At 39.0% G+C, this 19017-nt stretch overlaps 1 protein-coding gene across 1 annotated transcript in view; it reads right to left on the reverse strand.

Moving 5' to 3' along the window:
- Positions 1 to 7597: 7597 nt before the first annotated feature.
- LOC103072561 (transmembrane 9 superfamily member 2-like) overlaps positions 7598 to 19017 on the reverse strand; it is an 86382-nt gene continuing 74962 nt past the window's right edge. The window contains 4 exon segments of the mRNA XM_082930935.1: positions 7598 to 7604; positions 11972 to 12120; positions 13407 to 13451; positions 14981 to 15095. Coding sequence (XP_082787061.1) covers positions 7598 to 7604; positions 11972 to 12120; positions 13407 to 13451; positions 14981 to 15095 — 316 coding nt within the window.

Here is a 19017-nt window from a genome sequence, read left to right on the forward strand (position 1 = left end):
GTGGAAGTGGAATAGCGGAGTCCCAACAACTGGACTGCCAGGGAGGTCCCTAAACAGAACTTCTGGTGGCTGAGAGATGAGAGAAGGCCTGCCCAGTCTTCTCTTTACTGACGAGTTGAGAGCAGCAGTATACGAAAAGCACAGAAAGAAGCCACCAACCAAGATGCCCAGTTTCTCAGATAATGTCTACATGTGTCTTAAGGCTTTGGTTTCTGACAAACTTCCATTGTTAACTTTTCCATATTTGTTGAGGCTGAGAGTTAAAATCGGAGAAAAATATTTGAAATGTTCCAAACTGATCTACATAAGTGATACAACTTGAGCTAAAACCAGAACTTAAAAGTGAGGCAGGTAGAGGTGGACCGCTGCTTCCCTTGGGTTAGAAAGGGAGTAAAGCTCTCCATCTTCATTATTTCTCCAACTGGATCATCTTAGAAACCATGCCATTTTTCACCTGCTTCAAGCATTAATTTAAACAAAAGTTTCCATCACAGCGGAACCCAAATAAGAATCCCAAATGAGTAATCCTGAGAAGTATACATCTTGTTCCTCACCTATAATTGCTTATATTGACTTAATCTAATTTTACTCATTTAAAAGTTATTCAAGTCGGTTAATTTTTTATGCTTGGGAGTTATTCAAAGTTGATCACACATAACCCTTACTGTGCTTTGGAACACATCCCTACTGTTTAAAAACATTCACAAGAGACAGTCTTACAGCTAAGTACATAAGGTCCCTCCAGCTCCCCGGGCTTTGCAATCTTTCATCTCCAAAGCATAAAAATGAACATCATGACTTTGTTCCCTCTTCCTTCCATTAATTGTTAATTGATGCTTATTATATTATGGCTATCACCAAGTCTTTTTAGAGAATCTGAAATACACAAAGTAATTCTGTGCTTACCTGTGAAAAGGAAGAAAATCAAGACCATGATCATCATGTACCCAAAGTACAAAATGGTGTTTGCAATGCCCGTGATTTGAAGTTTGGTAAAGAAGTAATAAACTGACTGCAGCGACGGCCCTCAAAAGCCCAAGCTGTTGTGGGTTTCCTCAGGAGCTTTCCACCATGGCCAGGCTTTGAAAGAGCTTTAGGAACGATAAAGAATGAATAGAAACTTAAAGTAGTATCACCCTCGCTTGACTGAAATTTTGTGTGGAAACTAATCTCAACGTGTCTGAGATAAGGAAACTGAGGCATAGAAAAATAACCGGTCAAATAGAGGCTTCCAGCCAGGATCAAATACAATTACCAGTACAAACAGAAAAACCAACAGAAGAAAAAAGAAAACAAATGATTTTTGATCTATTACTTATCAGCCGTGTGGATGAAAGGCTCTTGGTGCTGCAGTCAGGAGTTAGTGCTGTGCCTCTGAGGTGGGAGAGCCAACTTCAGGACACTGGTCCACAAGAGACCTCCCAGTACACACCACCATACGTGGACCTGCCCACCAGAAAGACAAGATCCAGCCTCATCCACCAGAACACAGGCACTAGTCTCCTCCACCAGGGAGCCTACACAAAAAACTGAACCAACCTTAGCCACTGGGGACAGACACCAAAAACAACGGGAGCTACGAACCTGCAGCCTACAAAAAGGAGACCGCAAACACAGTAAGATAAGCAAAATGAGAAGACAGAAAAACACAGCAGATGAAGGAGCAAGATAAAAACCCACCAGACCTAACAAATGAAGAAGAAATAGGCAGTCTACCTGAAAAAGAATTCAGAATAATGATAGTAAAAATGATCCAAAATGTTGGAAATAGAATAGAGAAAATGCAAGAAACATTTAACAAGGACCTAGAAGAACTAAAGATGAAACAAACAACGATGAACAACACAATAAATGAAATTAAAAATACTCTAGAAGGGATCAATAGCAGAATAACTGAGGCAGAAAAATGGATAAGTGACCTGGAAGATAAAATAGTGGAAATAACTATTGCAGAGAAGAAAAAAGAGAAAAGAATGAAAAGAACTGAGGACAGTCTCAGAGACCTCTGGGACAACATTAAACGCACCAACATTCGAATTATAGGGGTTCCAGAAGAAGAAGAGAAAAAGAAAGGGACTGAGAAGATATTTGAAGAGATTATAGTTGAAAACTTCCCTAATATGGGAAAGGAAATAGTTAATCAAGTCCAGGAAGCACAGAGAGTCCCATACAGGATAAATCCAAGGAGAAATACGCCAAGACACATATTAATCAAACTGTCAAAAATTAAATACAAAGAAAACATATTAAAAGCAGCAAGGGAAAAACAACAAATAACACACAAGGGAATCCCCATAAGGTTAACAGCTGATCTTTCAGCAGAAACTCTGCAAGCCAGAAGGGAGTGGCAGGACATATTTAAAGTGATGAAGGAGAAAAACCTACAACCAAGATTACTCTACCCAGCAAGGATCTCATTCAGATTTGATGGAGAAATTAAAACCTTTACAGACTAGCAAAAGCTGAGAGAGTTCAGCACCACGAAACCAGCTCTACAACAACTGATAAGGAACTTCGCTATGCAAGAAACACAAGAGAAGGAAAAGACCTACAATAACAAACCCAAAACAATTAAGAAAATGGGAAGAGGAACATACACATCGATAATTACCTTAAATGTAAATGGACTAAATGCTCCCACCAAAAGACACAGATTGGGGCTTCCCTGGTGGCGCACTGGTTGAGAGTCTGTCTGCCGATGCAGGGGACAAGGGTTCGTGCCCAGGTCCGGGAAGATCCCACATGCCATGGAGCGGCTTGGCCCGTAAGCCGTGGCTGCTGAGCCTGCGCGTCCGGAGCCTGTGCTCTGCAACGGGATAGGCCACAACAGTGAGAGGCTCGCGTACCGCAAAAAAAGAAAAAAAGAAGACACAGATTGGCTGAATGGATACAAAAACAAGACGCATATCTTTGCTGTCTACAAGAGACCCACTTCAGACCTAGAGACACATACAGACCGAAAGTAAGGGGATGGAAAAAGATATTCCATGCAAATGGAAACCAAAAGAAAGCTGGAGTAGCAATTCTCATATCAGACAAAATAGACTTTAAAATAAGGACTATCAGAAGAGACAAAGAAGGACACTACATAATGATTAAGGGATCGATCCAAGAAGAAGATAACAATTGTAAATATTTATGCACCCAAAATGGGAGCACCTCAATACAGAAGGCAAATACTACCAGCCATAAAAGGGGAAATCGACAGTAACACATTCATAGTAGGGGACTTCAACACCCCACTTTCACCAATGGACAGATCATCCAAAATGAAAATAAATAAGGAAACACAAGCTTTAAATGATACATTAAACAGGATGGACTTAATTGATATTTATAGGACACTCCATCCAAAAACAACAGAATACACATTTTTCTCAAGTGCTCATGGAACATTCTCCAGGATAGATCATATCTTGGGTCACAAATCAAGCCTTGGTAAATTTAAGAAAATTGAAATTATATCAAGTATCTTTTCCGACCACAACGCCATGAGATTAGATATCAATTATAGGAAAAGAGCAGTAAAAAATACAAACACATGGAGGCTAAACAATACACTACTTAGTAACGAAGTGATCACTGAAGAAATCAAAGAGGAAATTAAAAAATACCTAGAAACAAATGACAATGGAGATACAACGACCCAAAACCTATGGGATGCAGCAAAAGCAGTTCTAAGAGGGAAGTTTATAGCAATACAAGCCCACCTTAAGAAGCAGGAAACATCTCGAATAAACAACCTAACCTTGCACCTCAAGCAATTAGAGAAAGAAGAACAAAAAAACCCCAGAGTTAGCAGAAGGAAAGAAATCATAAAAATCAGATCAGAAATAAATGAAAAAGAAATGAAGGAAACAATAGCAAAGATCAATAAAACTAAAAGCTGGTTCTTTGAGAAGATTAACAAAATTGATAAACCATTAGCCAGACTCATCAAGAAAATAAGGGAGAAGACTCAAATCAATAGAATCAGAAATGAAAAAGGAGAAGTAACAACTGACACTGCAGAAATACAAAAAATCATGAGGGATTACTACAAGCAACTCTATGCCAATAAAATGGACAATCTGGAAGAAATGGACAAATTCTTAGAAATGCACAAACTGCCAAGACTGAATCAGGAAGAAATAGAAAATATGAACAGACCAATCACAAACACTGAAATTGAAACTGTGATTAAAAATCTTCCAACAAACAAAAGCCCAGGACCAGATGGCTTCACAGGCGAATTCTATCAAACATTTAGAGAAGAGCTAACACCTATTCTTCTCAAACTCTTCCAAAATATAGCAGAGGGAGGAACACTCCCAAACTCATTCTACGAGGCCACCATCACCTTGATACCAAAACCAGACAAGGATGTCACAAAGAAAGAAAACTACAGGCCAATATCACTGATGAACATAGATGCAAAAATCCTCAACAAAATACTAGCAAACAGAATCCAACAGCACATTAAAAGGATCATACACCATGATCAAGTGGGGTTTATTCCAGGAATGCAAGGATTCTTCAATATACGCAAATCTATCAATGTGATTAACCATATTAACAAATTGAAGGAGAAAAACCATATGATCATCTCAATAGATGCAGAGAAAGCTTTTGACAAAATTCAACACCCATTTATGATAAAAACCCTGCAGAAAGTAGGTGTAGAGGGAACTTTCCTCAATATAATAAAGGCCGTATATGACAAGCCCACAGCCAACATCATCCTCAATGGCGAAAAACTGAAAGCATTTCCACTAAGGTCAGGAACAAGACAAGGTTGCCCACTCTCACCACTCTTATTCAACATAGTTTTGGAAGTTTTAGCCACAGCAATCAGAGAAGAAAAGGAAATAAAAGGAATCCAAATCGGAAAAGAAGAAGTAAAGCTGTCACTGTTTGCAGATGACATGATACTATACATAGAGAATCCTAAAGATGCTACCAGAAAACTACTAGAGCTAATCAATGAATTTGGTAAAGTAGCAGGATACAAAATTAATGCACAGAAATCTCTGGCATTCCTATATACTAACGATGAAAAATCTGAAAGTGAAATCAAGAAAACACTCCCATTTACCATTGCAACAAAAAGAATAAAATATCTAGGAATAAACCTACCTAAGGAGACAAAAGACCTGTATGCAGAAAATTATAAGACACTGATGAAAGAAATTAAAGATGATACAAACAGATGGAGAGATATACCATGTTCTTGGATTGGAAGAATCAACATTGTGAAAATGACTCTACTCCCCAAAGCAATCTATAGATTCAATGCAATCCCTATCAAACTACCACTGGCATTTTTCACAGAACTAGAACAAAAAATTTCACAATTTGTATGGAAACACAAAAGACCCCGAATAGCCAAAGCAATCTTGAGAACAAAAAATGGAGCTGGAGGAATCAGGCTGCCTGACTTCAGACTATACTACAAAGCTACAGTAATCAAGACAGTATGGTACTGGCACAAAAACAGAAAGATAGATCAATGGAATAGGATAGAAAGCCCAGAGATAAACCCATGCACATATGGTCACCTTATCTTTGATAAAGGTGGCAGGAATATACAGTGGAGAAAGGACAGCCCCTTCAATAAGTGGTGCTGGGAAAACTGGACAGGTACATGTAAAAGTATGAGATTAGATCACTCCCTAACACCATACACAAAAATAAGCTCAAAATGGATTAAAGACCTAAATGTAAGGCCAGAAACTATCAAACTCTTAGAGGAAAACATAGGCAGAACACTCTATGACATAAATCACAGCAAGATCCTTCTTGACCCATCTCCTAGAGTAATGGAGATAAAAACAAAAATAAACAAATGGGACCTAATGAAACTTCAAAGCTTTTGCACAGCAAAGGAAACCATAAACAAGACCAAAAGACAGCCCTCAGAATGGGAGAAAATATTTGCAAATGAATCAACTGACAAAGGATTAATCTCTAAAATTTACAGGCAGCTCATGCAGCTCAATAACAAAAAAATAAACAACCCAATCCAAAAATGGGCAGAAGACCTAAATAGACATTTCTCCAAAGAAGATATACAGACTGCCAACAAACACATGAAAGAATGCTCAACATCATTAATCATTAGAGAAATGCAAATCAAAACTACAATGAGATATAAAAAAATGTCATGAAGAACCTAGGGGTGAAACAGGAATAAAGACACAGACTTACTAGAGAATGGACTTGAGGATATGGGGAGGGGGAAGGGTAAACTGTGACAAAGCGAGAGAGAGGCATGGACATATATACACTACCAAACTTAAGGTAGATAGCTAGTGGGAAGCAGCCGCATAGCACAGGGAGATCAGCTCGGTGCTTTGTGACCACCTGGAGGGGTGGGATTGGGAGGGTGGGAGCGAGGGAGAAGCAATCGGGAAGAGATATGGGAAGATATGTATATATATAACTGATTCATTTTGTTGTAAAGCTGAAACTAACATACCATTGTAAAGCAATTATACTCCAATAAAGATCTTAAAACGAAAATAAATAAATAAATAAATAAATAAATAAATAAATAAATAAATAAAAGAAGAAGTAATAAACTGCATACAAAAAAAAGGTAAACAGCTGTAAAACTGCTGGTAAAAAAGGCTCTCCACCACCAATGATAATCCTGCAAAAAGAGGAAGAAAAAACAAATTTTTAGATGAAATTCTAACTATACATGGGTTAGCAATTATTGTAATAACAAGAAATATAAAATAGGCTCTGTAGGATTATGGATTAAAAGAAATAAAAGGGGGAAGTTTTATAAGAAATTTAATATAATATGTACTGTCTGACTAATGTACATCCTGCTTGGGGAGCCCTAACAATGATAAACTCTTGGTTTCCAGGGGGACAGTGTGTGCCCTCAGGGATTGTACTTCTAATGTGTGCATCCTTTCTCTGCAGATGCTGCCTCAGCCCTGGAAGGCTTTCAGGTCAGCTTCAATTAACTGGCCAGAGTTGTGCTGGGCCTGAACTGATGCCTCAGGCCAGGTAGAAAAAGGTTAATATAGAAATTTAAGATAGACCTTTTTTTACCATTTCAGTTTTATTGGGATTTTTATTGAGATATAACTGACATACAACACTATCTAAGTTTAAGTTATACAGCATAATGATTTGACTTACATACATCATGAAATGATTTTCACAGTAAATTTAGTGAGCACCCATCATCTCATACAGATACAAAATTAAAGAAACAGAAAAAAATGTTTTCCTTGTGATGAGAATTTAGGATTTACTGTCTCAACAACTTTCATATATAACATACAGCAGTGTTAATTGTATTTATCATGTTGTACGTTACATCCTTAGTACTTATTTATTTTATAACTGCAAGTTTGTGCCTTTTGACCACCTTTATCCAATTCTCCCTCCCCCCAGCCCCTGCCTCTGGTCAACACAAACCTGATCTCTTTTTTTATAAGTCTGTTTGTTTCTCTAAGACAGACCTTTATGGTTAATAGGATTTGTTTTAACTGGCTAAATTCAGGACCCATGGAGGCATGACTGAGGTCAATAATCAGGTTAGTCTCATCCTGTTCCATGGGCCCTTCCTGATAGTAATTTTACCATAAGGGCACTGTGGTCAAGGGCTAAGGGGATAAAGTGTGCAGAAAAGAGTTAACATAGCAGGTCTGAGGTTGCTATCTTTAGAAGGGTCTGCTTACAAGGTTGACTCTTGGCTTATATCTGGGAATTTGGCATTTAATCATTCCCTGACTGATGAGACTGGTTTGCCCTACCTAGACTGTACAAACAATGTGATTTATGGTGAACACTTGCTTTCCTTTTGAGAGTCTGGAATTTTGGGAGTCGCTAGGCAGAGGGTGCCTATGTGACTAGCTCCCAATAAAAACCTTGGATGCTGAGTCTCTAATGGGCTTCCCTAGGCAGACACGTTGCACATATATTCCTGCATTTTTTTACTGCTGGAGAAAGGAGCATGCTTGGTGTGTCCCCTCATGAGAGAGAGAAAGCATAGGAACACTGCACATGGGTTTTTTTCCAGGTTCCACCTGTGTCTTTTTCCCTTGCTGATCCTGTTGTGTAACCTTTTGCTGTAACAAACCCTAGCCAAGAAGACATCTATATCCTGAGTCCCATGAGTCCTTCTAGTGAGTCACCAAACATGTGGGTGGTCTTGGGGGCCCCAAAAACATTTTCTAAGGAATAAAAATATACACATTATATGCCTATTAATGTATGTTTCATTAATGACTGTTGCAGATTTTCTATGACAAAATGTACCACAGAATGAATGAGTAGCTAAGTATAATATATACATAATTATATATTTTTTACCTTTATTCTTATAGCCCAAGAAAAAAATGCTCTAAGACATCATGTATATAATAATCGTTCCCTAAACTCTCTTGTCACCTTTAGAGAGTCACATTAAACTACCAAAGTAAGAGGGATTTAGGGCATTTAAGAAAACATGTTCAGGGACTTCCCTGGTGGCACAGGGGTTAAGAATCCACCTGCCAATGCAGGGGACATGGGTTCGAGTCCTGGTCCAGGAAGATCCCACATGCCATGGAGCAACTAAGCCTGTGTGCCACAACTACTGAGCCTGTGCTCTAGAGCCAGCAAGCCACAACTACTGAGCCTGCGCTCTAGAGCCCGTGAACCACAACTACTGAGCCCACGTGCCACAACTACTGAAGCCCGCGTACCTAGGGCCCGTGCTCTGCAACGAGAAGCCACCGCCATGAGAAGCCCGCGCATCACAACAAAGAGTAGCCCCCGCTCGCCGCAACTAGAGAAAGGCCGTGCACAGCAACGAAGACCCAACACAGCCAAAAATAAAATAATTAATTAATTAACTTAAAAAAAAAAAAGAAAACATGTTCACCATCAGCTTAGTTATCCAAAATGACATCAGGAAAAAATTGGGGATGGCATGGGGTAAAAAGAATTATTTATGCCCATGGTAACCGAAAGGCAATGAAATGAAAGAGAAAGGGCCTTTAGCAGCAAATCTCAAACCCATAAAATGCAATCCTGGCCTGAGCTGCAAGAAAATTTTAATTGTTAAAAAGAAAACATCATCGAACCAGATCTTTTATATGTCTAAACTATCAAATCAGTTCCCTATATTTTTCTATGTTAACTGAATATTATGCAGCAATTATAGTAACTAGCCAGAGAGAAATTGCTTTCTGTTGAAAATTTTCCATTAAAGTAGCATTAACTTGATAGATGCATTAAAATTAAAATGTGTCATTAGAAAAACACAATATAAAAGTGATTCCCAAGTTATAGAAACCATGCAGTTAACATTTATTTCAATTCCTTTCTCAACACAGACCTCTAATTCCAGTAATGCACGTTTAGAAAGCTTCAGATACATTTGTTTCCTATGTCTTTACCTCAGTACACAAATGAAAATAACACAGCAAAACGGTAGCTTCTGAACAAATAATCAGGAGAATTATAAAGACTAAGAAAAGGAAGCCAAACATGAAGTACATCTGATGAGAACCTGAAAAGAAAAATGACAGCTTTAAAATAACCTTTAACTTAACAATACACACAAAAAGACCCGTCCAACTCTATACAGTAAACTGTCACACACTTTTCTCCCCTTGGGCTTTTCATTCCAAACCTTCATCTATCCATGCAGTATCATCAAATCCATGTAGTATCCATGTAGTATCGAGTACATATAAATATATATATTCCCTTACCTACACAGCTTCAGAGTTTGGCCATATCCTCTCTCGTCAGAATCAGTGTTGCTACTTACCCATATTTCTCTGATCCTATAATTTAGTTTTCACTTGAGACCCATCAATTTTCTCTATACACATTTAAAAACATGCTTTCTCTTTAGAAATGGAAGGTTGTAAATGCCATAAATACCAGTGACTACATTATACAACAGAAAACCACAGAAACACACGCCATTTTGCCTTTGGAGGTCTGTTGACAGGTAGCTTCCCCAAATAGGTCTTTATAGCATGACACACATAATTCTATTAAATATACTTTCAGACATGCATCTTTAAAAACATCTATGTGTGGATTACATTTAGGTCAAACTTCGAAGGAATGAAGTAATTTCTTTCATTATTATAGAGCGAGCTGACTAAATTGGGATAAGAAATACACATTTTTAAAAGCCTTCTGAAGAGAAGAAACTGGTGAACCGATCAATATCCCATTTTAAAACCTCATGTAAGATATACACCTGGGAGTGAGGATGAAGGATGGAGGTAGGGGAGAATCATCTCTAGAGTTAATAAATATATACAAAATTGTACACAACAAGCATGCTGTTTCTCATTGAAACAAAAATTAATTCATCTATTAGAGAATGAACTTATGGTCACCAGGGGGGAAGGGTGGGGGGAAAGGGATAGTTAGGGAATATGGTATTGACATGTACACATTGCTGTATTTAAGATGGATAACCAACAAGGACCTACTGCATAGCACAGGAAACTCTGCTCAATATTCTGTAACAACCTAAATGGGAGAAGAACTTGAAAAAGAATAGATACATGTACACATATAACTGAATCACTTTGCTGTACACCTGAAACTATCATAACATGGTTAATCAACTATACTCCAATATAAAGTAAAAAGTTAAAAAAAACTTTTAAAAATTAATTCGTCTCAAGAATCTTTCAGTTTCGCTTTACTTTTCCATCAAAAACATCTGGAAAATTTGGTTACTGTAATCTATTTCACAGCATGTTAAATATTTAGTTGCTGACAAGGTAACAGATTTTATTGCTTATCTTTTAAACAATTTTGACACAATGCTGTTTAAAAGGTGAGCAATTAATGTACGTGATTAAGCCTAATTTCCAAGGACTTCAAAGTTTTGTCCAGAAGATTCCTTTGGGACAAAAGTGTTATAAACACACACAGTTGGCGACTGCATTTTATTTATTTTATTTTTTCTCATCTTATTTCATTTTATGGTGCCTTTGCCCCCTCTCCAAAAATCCTTCCACAGTAACACCCCACTTGGCCAACTCCCAAAACCAAAATGCTGTCAAGAATCAGGAAGTAAGAAAAAAAGGGACTTGGAGCAACTGAAATAGCTGTCACAAAGCAGGGGCACTAAAGCTGTGGCACTTTAATCAGACAGTACCTGTTCTTACTTCACATGCATTTCTAACTATCTTGGCTATTAGACTTCTTAACTACAACAGATTAAAAGTAGCAGATAAAAAGAGGAAAGTTATAAGGAAAAGGCATCTGACATCAGAACTAACAGTTGACAGAAAGGAAGATAGAAAACCATTACTTATAGCTCAGTACAGATGAAGATCCAAAATCAGTGGTCTCCAAATTATTTTTAGCAGAGAAACTCTAAATGAAATCTTGCATGGAAGACCAGTATGGAAAACAGATACAAATCAGAGCTGCCCCTTCCCATCTTTACGTACCTCCCTTCAAGAGACACCCCCATCCCACCCCTTGCAAAGTCTCAAAGAAGTACAGTTTGAGACCAACTTTTCTAAGTCACCTGGAAAGGCTTAAAAAGAAGTCATTAAGGGCTTCCCTGGTGGCGCAGTGATTGAGAGTCCGCCTGCCGATGCAGGGGACACGGGTTCGTGCCCCGGTCCAGGAAGATCCCACATGCCGCGGAGCGGCTGGGCCCGTGAGCCATGGCCGCTGAGCCTGCGCGTCCGGAGCCTGTGCTCTGCAACGGGAGAAGCCACAACAGTGAGAGGCCCGCGTACCGCAAAAAAAATAAAAAGAGGTTATTAATTTCCAAAAAGGAAATCTTTATAGACATTTCCATCCAAAAGTAGCTTTATAATTTTGTTAATTAAGTCTTAGTTTCCTAGGAAATTCCCTCAGGTCAGATTGCTATTTCCTGGATAAAACAGGGTAGCAAATAAAGCTTTACCATACCAGAATTTAACCTCTTTGACATATAAAAACATTAATTTATTAACATTTAATATTTTTGAGATTATGAAGATACAATACTCACCAAATACTGTTTAGAATGCAAAAGAGTTGAATAAAAATACAGCCAAAAGGTAAAATGCCACTGATGATGAGGCCAAAAAGCGGTTTTCTAAGGAAAGTCTGTTGAGGAATCTGACGGGGAATCTGGTTTGTGCGAACTGGATACCTAAACTGCTCGAAAATAAATGAAATGAAAATCAGAATGAAACAAAACTGAAGTAAATTTATACAGATACCATCAAAATACACAATCTTGAATCTGAATATTTCCAAGAGCAGTTATGTGGGCAGAGGCTAGACCAATGCTGTGCAACAGAAATACTATGATGCAAGCCACAAATGCAGTATCAAAATTTTTAGTAGCTGCATTTTAAAAAGTAAAAAAATAACAACAGGTAAAATTATTTATTAATATATTTTATCTAATCTAATGATCTAACATGTCCAAATACTATCATTTAAATTTATGATCAATATAAAACTTATTAATCAGATATTTTGCATTCCTCTTGTTGTTGTTCTAAGTAGTTGAAAACCAGTGTGTTTTTTACACTTACAGCACATAATTCAGACTAGCCACATTCCAAGTACTCAAAAGCCACAGGTGTCTAGTGGCCAGCATACTAGATAGGACACAGCTAAACAATAAGGATGTTTATCTTTTCTTACAAATTTCAAGGGAGAGATTGGACAAAACTTACTAGTGACTATTGCAATATGAAATAATGTACGATGTCCGAAAGTTCTCTCTTAGAATTTGTCTAATAATTTGCCTCTGAAAATTTGTCAATAGCTTTCAGAAAATTTTCTTTTTCTGCTCTCTGTGGAACTCCACCTCCTGTTTTGTTCTGTCTGATTTCTCCCCTGCAAACTCATGCTATATCTTTATAATACAACCCTTTTGCAGTGTGGCCTCATTTAGTCTTTTCGGTATACTGCTCCTTTTCCTTATATGTGGAATAGGCTAACTTCAGATCTGTAAACTGGATTATATGAAAACTATTACATATAGAATGGATAAACAGCAAGGTCCTACTGTATAGCACAGGGAACTATATTCAATATCATGGGATAAACCATAATGGAAAAGAAAAAAATCTGTAAACTGAACAGCCTCATTTCTTGGATTGTATCTTAGCTTTCTTCCCCCAACCATATAATCTTATTATTTTTCTGACTTTCTTAAAGTCAGCCTTCCTACAATATATCCTTTTAATGTTGCCCATCAGAGAGAGAGGGAAATATAAACAACCCATAAAATGAGAAATACATTAAAGAATGCTTTTTAAAGTGTCACTGTCTTTCATTTACAATTTGTAGAAGCCTTTTATCCCTAAATGATTATTCTTTGTCATTTTCTCCAATGGTACATCTTCCATTCCATGTATAGTCTACACACATGGAGGTATTATTTCAGACATCACTCAATGGTCAAAAGAAGTATTTTTAAAGTTTACTTTTTTCTTGCTTCCAATGTATGCACCCAAAAATGATAGTGGGGGCTTCCCTGGTGGCGCAGTGGTTGAGAATCTGCCTGCCAATGCAGGGGACACGGGTTCGAGCCCTGGTCTGGGAAGATCCCACATGCCGCGGAGCAACTAGGCCCGTGAGCCACACTACTGAGCCTGCACATCTGGAGCTTGTGCTCCACAACAAGAGAGGCCGTGACAGTGAGAGGACCGCGCACCGCGATGAAGAGTGGCCCCCGCTCGCCGCAACTAGAGAAAGCCCTCGCACAGAAACGAAGACCCAACACAGCCAAAATTAAATAAATAAATAAATAAATATTTTAAAAAAAGAAAATAAACTTGTTTAAAAAAATGTTAGTGGTACTGAAATTCCAAACCACATTGTGAGGATACCTATCAGGGTACCAAAGGAGATGGCAGCTGATGACCCTTCCACCCAAAGAATTAGATTCATGATGAAGAGGTCAGCAAAGAGGATACTAGAGGAGAAAAGTTATCAGAAAACGTTATGATTTCAGGAAAATGTTATAAACATACTTGATATGAATGTCAGAACACTCTTTTGGTGGGAAGGATATCACAAATTACTAGGTTAAACCCTAGAAGAATATTAAATCACACTGTATAAACCCAGTCATTGAGCTGGAGCTTAAACTCAATACCATATAATAAGATAGCAGTTTATTACAGGATATAATTTCTACATTCCACTAATCTTTGCAGCTCAAGAGTCTAGCAGAAAACAAATAAGGTGTGGAATAATATACCACTGAAAAACTCAATATGCAATACAGTGAACACAATTAAGAAAATACATATATTAAAAACAGATTTTAGGGGACTTCCCTGGTGGTGCAGTGGTTAAGAATCCACCTGCCAATGCAGGGGACACGGGTTCAAGCCATGGTCCAGGAAGATCCCACATGCTGCAGAGCAACAAAGCCCCTGCGCCACAACTACTGAGCTTGCGTTCTAGAGACTGCGTGCCACAACTACTGAAGCCCGCATGCCTAGAGCCCACGCTCTGCAACAAGAAAAGCCATCGCAGTGAGAGAAGCCTGCGCACCACAACGAAGAGTAGTCCCCGCTCGCCACAACTAGAGAAAGCCCGCATGCAACAACGAAGACTCAACATAGCGAAAAAATAAATAAAAGTAATTAATTAATTAAAAAAAAGATTTTAGAATCCTAGACTGAATGAAATGGACTATTAAAAGCCTCAACTCAGGGGCTTCCCTGGTGGTGCAGTGGTTGAGAATCTGCCTGCTAATGCAGGGGACACGGGTTCGAGCCCTGGTCTGGGAGGATCCCACATGCCGCGGAGCAACTAGGCCCGTGAGCCACACTACTGAGCCTGCACATCTGGAGCTTGTGCTCCACAACAAGAGAGGCCGTGACAGTGAGAGGACCGCGCACCGCGATGAAGAGTGGCCCCCGCTCGCCGCAACTAGAGAAAGCCCTCGCACAGAAACGAAGACCCAACACAGCCAAAATTAAATAAATAAATAAATAAATATTTTAAAAAAAGAAAATAAACTTGTTTAAAAAAATGTTAGTGGTACTGAAATTCCAAACCACATTGTGAGGATACCTATCAGGGTACCAAAGGAGATGGCAGCTGATGACCCTTCCACCCAAAGAATTAGATTCATGATGAAGAGGTCAGCAAAGAGGATACTAGAGGAGAAAAGTTATCAGAAAACGTTATGATTTCAGGAAAATGTTATAAACATACTTGATATGAATGTCAGAACACTCTTTTGGTGGGAAGGATATCACAAATTACTAGGTTAAACCCTAGAAGAATATTAAATCACACTGTATAAACCCAGTCATTGAGCTGGAGCTTAAACTCAATACCATATAATAAGATAGCAGTTTATTACAGGATATAATTTCTACATTCCACTAATCTTTGCAGCTCAAGAGTCTAGCAGAAAACAAATAAGGTGTGGAATAATATACCACTGAAAAACTCAATATGCAATACAGTGAACACAATTAAGAAAATACATATATTAAAAACAGATTTTAGGGGACTTCCCTGGTGGTGCAGTGGTTAAGAATCCACCTGCCAATGCAGGGGACACGGGTTCAAGCCATGGTCCAGGAAGATCCCACATGCTGCAGAGCAACAAAGCCCCTGCGCCACAACTACTGAGCTTGCGTTCTAGAGACTGCGTGCCACAACTACTGAAGCCCGCATGCCTAGAGCCCACGCTCTGCAACAAGAAAAGCCATCGCAGTGAGAGAAGCCTGCGCACCACAACGAAGAGTAGTCCCCGCTCGCCACAACTAGAGAAAGCCCGCATGCAACAACGAAGACTCAACATAGCGAAAAAATAAATAAAAGTAATTAATTAATTAAAAAAAAGATTTTAGAATCCTAGACTGAATGAAATGGACTATTAAAAGCCTCAACTCAGGGGCTTCCCTGGTGGTGCAGTGGTTGAGAATCTGCCTGCTAATGCAGGGGACACGGGTTCGAGCCCTGGTCTGGGAGGATCCCACATGCCGCGGAGCAACTAGGCCCGTGAGCCACAACTACTGAAGCCTGCGCGTCTGGAGCTTGTACTCTGCAACAAGAGAGGCCACGACAGTGAGAGGCCGGCGCACCGCGATGAAGAGTGGCCCCTGCTTGCCACAACTAGAGAAAGCCCTCACACAGAAACGAAGACCCAACACAGCAAAAATAAATAAATTAATTAAAAACAAAAGTACCAATGCCACCGTGGATGTGAGGATTAAATTAGTCAATCCTTTAAAAAAAAAAAAACAAGCCTCAAGTCAGACAAGTATTCATTTAAAACAGAGTTTTACAAATATTTCCTGTAAGAAAGTTCATTAAAATTATCTTACACACATCTTTATTTTTTTCACAGCCTTCCTAACAAAGATTCTGCCGTACAATTTCTATTAATAGCTCTAAGTAATGGGGGAAATATTTTTACTATCATGCAGATATTTTCAGTTTATTTTTCTTGGCCTTCAGTACAGGAGGTAAAGAAATTTTAAAGGCTGCCTCACATGTAGTGCAGATAGGGCTTAAAGTTATTAAAAGTCATTTTAAATTCCAGCATAGTGTAGGAGGCGTTTTCAGGAATGGTGGCCAGTTTGATTTGCTTTTAAAAAATATACTTGCCGGGCTTCCCTGGTGGTGCAGTGGTTGAGAGTCCGCCTGCCGATGCAGGGAACACAGGTTCGTGCCCCGGTCCGGGAAGATCCCACATGCCGCGGAGCGGCTAGGCCTGAGCCATGACCGCTGAGCCTGCGCGTCCGGAGCCTGTGCTCCGCAACGGGAGAGGCCACAACAGTGAGAGGCCGCGTACCACAAAATATATATATATACTTGTCAAGGGGGAGGGGTGTGGGAGAGAGTAGGAGTGGGAGTTGGAATTAACAGATGCAAACTGGTATCTATAGGATGGATAAACAACAAGGTCCTACTGCACAGCACAGGGAACTATATTCAATATCCTGTGATAAACCATAATGGAAAAGAATAACAAAAAGAGTGTATGTATGTATAACTGAGTCATTTTGCTGTACAGCAGTAATTAACACAACATTGTAATTCAACTATACTTAATAAGAGATAAATAAAAAGTATATTGAGGGCTTCCCTGGTGGCGCAGTGGTTGAGAGTCCGCCTGCCGATGCAGGGGACACGGGTTCTGTGCCCCGGTCCGGGAAGATCCCACATGCCGTGGAGCGGCTGGGCCCGTGAGCCATGGCCGCTGAGCCTGCGCGTCCGGAGCCTGTGCTCCGCAACAGGAGAGGCCACAACAGTGAGAGGCCCGCGTACCGCAAAATAAATAAGTAAATAAATAAAAATACTATGTAATACTTCACAGCCTAACTAAGTGTAATAAGATCACTATTTTAAGTCTAGGAAATAAAGCATCATATATCTAAAGATGAATAATTTCAAATGAGCTGATAAGGTTTTTGTTATTACTTTTTCATTTGAAATGTTTTATGGACTGGCTTAACTCTGTTTAAATTTTATTTTTCACTGTTGTGTTTATGGTTTATTTTGTATAACTTTTTATAATAAAATAATTTAAATTTTCCAAAAAAAATAAAACAGAGTTTTAAATTAGTCATTCAAAATCAGCAGGTCTACCCCTAAGTCTACTGGATAAACCCTCAGGCAAGCCCAGCTACTGTGCTTGTATGTGTGCCAGACAAGTTTGATCACAGCTACAAGCTGAGTATGGCTGTGGGTGGGTATGGATGTGAGTGTTTCTGAAAGCCTAAAAGATGAGGTTGAAAAGGTGGGCAGAGGCTAGATTGTGGAAGGCTTTGAAAGTCAGGTTAAGGAATGTAGGCTTTATCCTGTCAGCATCAGGATAACTGAAGGGTTTTTACACTCAAAGCTGTGAGGTACACAGCGCAGTTTTCCAGGAAGGTGAACCTACAGCATTTCGAAGGACAAATCTAAGGGAGGAGATACTAGAGGCAAGGAGACTAAAATGTTAAGAATCTGTACAATGCGGTGATGGTTAAAATGTAAAGGATGGATATAAAAGACCTGAAGGATACAAAAGACGTGAAGAATTAAAAGACTTTGGGTTAAAGATGGCAGACTGAACTCACACATTTAGCTCTGCTCCCTCCTCAAAACCCTGATAAAATTATAGCAAAGGAATTTTTAAACAGCATAAATACAAAAGGATGGGGGATACAGGGGAGAAGACATTAACAGCAAATTTTGGAAACCAGATAGTGGACAGACAAATAGTAACCAAGTTAGTAGAAAGTGGGAACCTGTATCCGAAGTCATCAGTAGGGAAGGCTGAGAGGCAACTCAGTTTATATCACAAGGGACTTGCCTCCCAATGCTGAGGACACGGGTTCAATCCCTGGTCAGGGAACTAAGATCCCACATGCTGTGGGGCAACTAAGCCCGTGTGCCTCAACGAAAAATTCCACGTGCCGCAACGAAGACCCGACGCGGCCAAAAGTAAATAAATAAAATTTTTTAAAAGAAATTTTATACCACAGAGCTCCAAAAAGGTTCAGGAATTTGTAGTGCCAGGTACCTCTACAAGTAGGGGTGAACGACTGGCTAACACCAGGAGGACTCGTTGAAAGTCAGCCTTAGATGCTGATAGACCTGCAGAGCCAAACAACTCCCCTTGAAGACCTCCACATTAGACGGGAGGGCTAGTCCCTTAGAGAAGATCCCTGAAGCTCAGAAGAAAACTTTACCAAGAAAATATATGATCTTCAGAGAAATTAAAGAAGACTTTGCAGCCATGAGACAAGAAGAGGAAATTTTAAAGGACTTTTGAGAAAATAGAAGAGGTCTTAGGAATTAAAAATATGACAATAGGTGCTTACATGTGGAATCTAAAAAAAAAATACAAATGAACTTACTTACAAAACAGAAAGAGACTCACAGACATAGAAAACAAACTTATGGTTACCAAAGGGGAAAGGGGGTGGGGATAAATCAGGAGTTTGGGATTAACATATACACACTGCTATATATGAAATAGATAACCAACAAGGACCTACTGTATAACACAGGGAACTATACTCAATATTTTGTAATAACCTATATGGAAAAGAATCTGAAAAAGGATATATATAT

The sequence above is a fragment of the Lipotes vexillifer genome, unplaced genomic scaffold (assembly GCF_000442215.2).
Source record: "Lipotes vexillifer unplaced genomic scaffold, Lipotes_vexillifer_v1.1 scaffold1114, whole genome shotgun sequence".
NCBI lineage: Eukaryota > Metazoa > Chordata > Mammalia > Artiodactyla > Lipotidae > Lipotes > Lipotes vexillifer.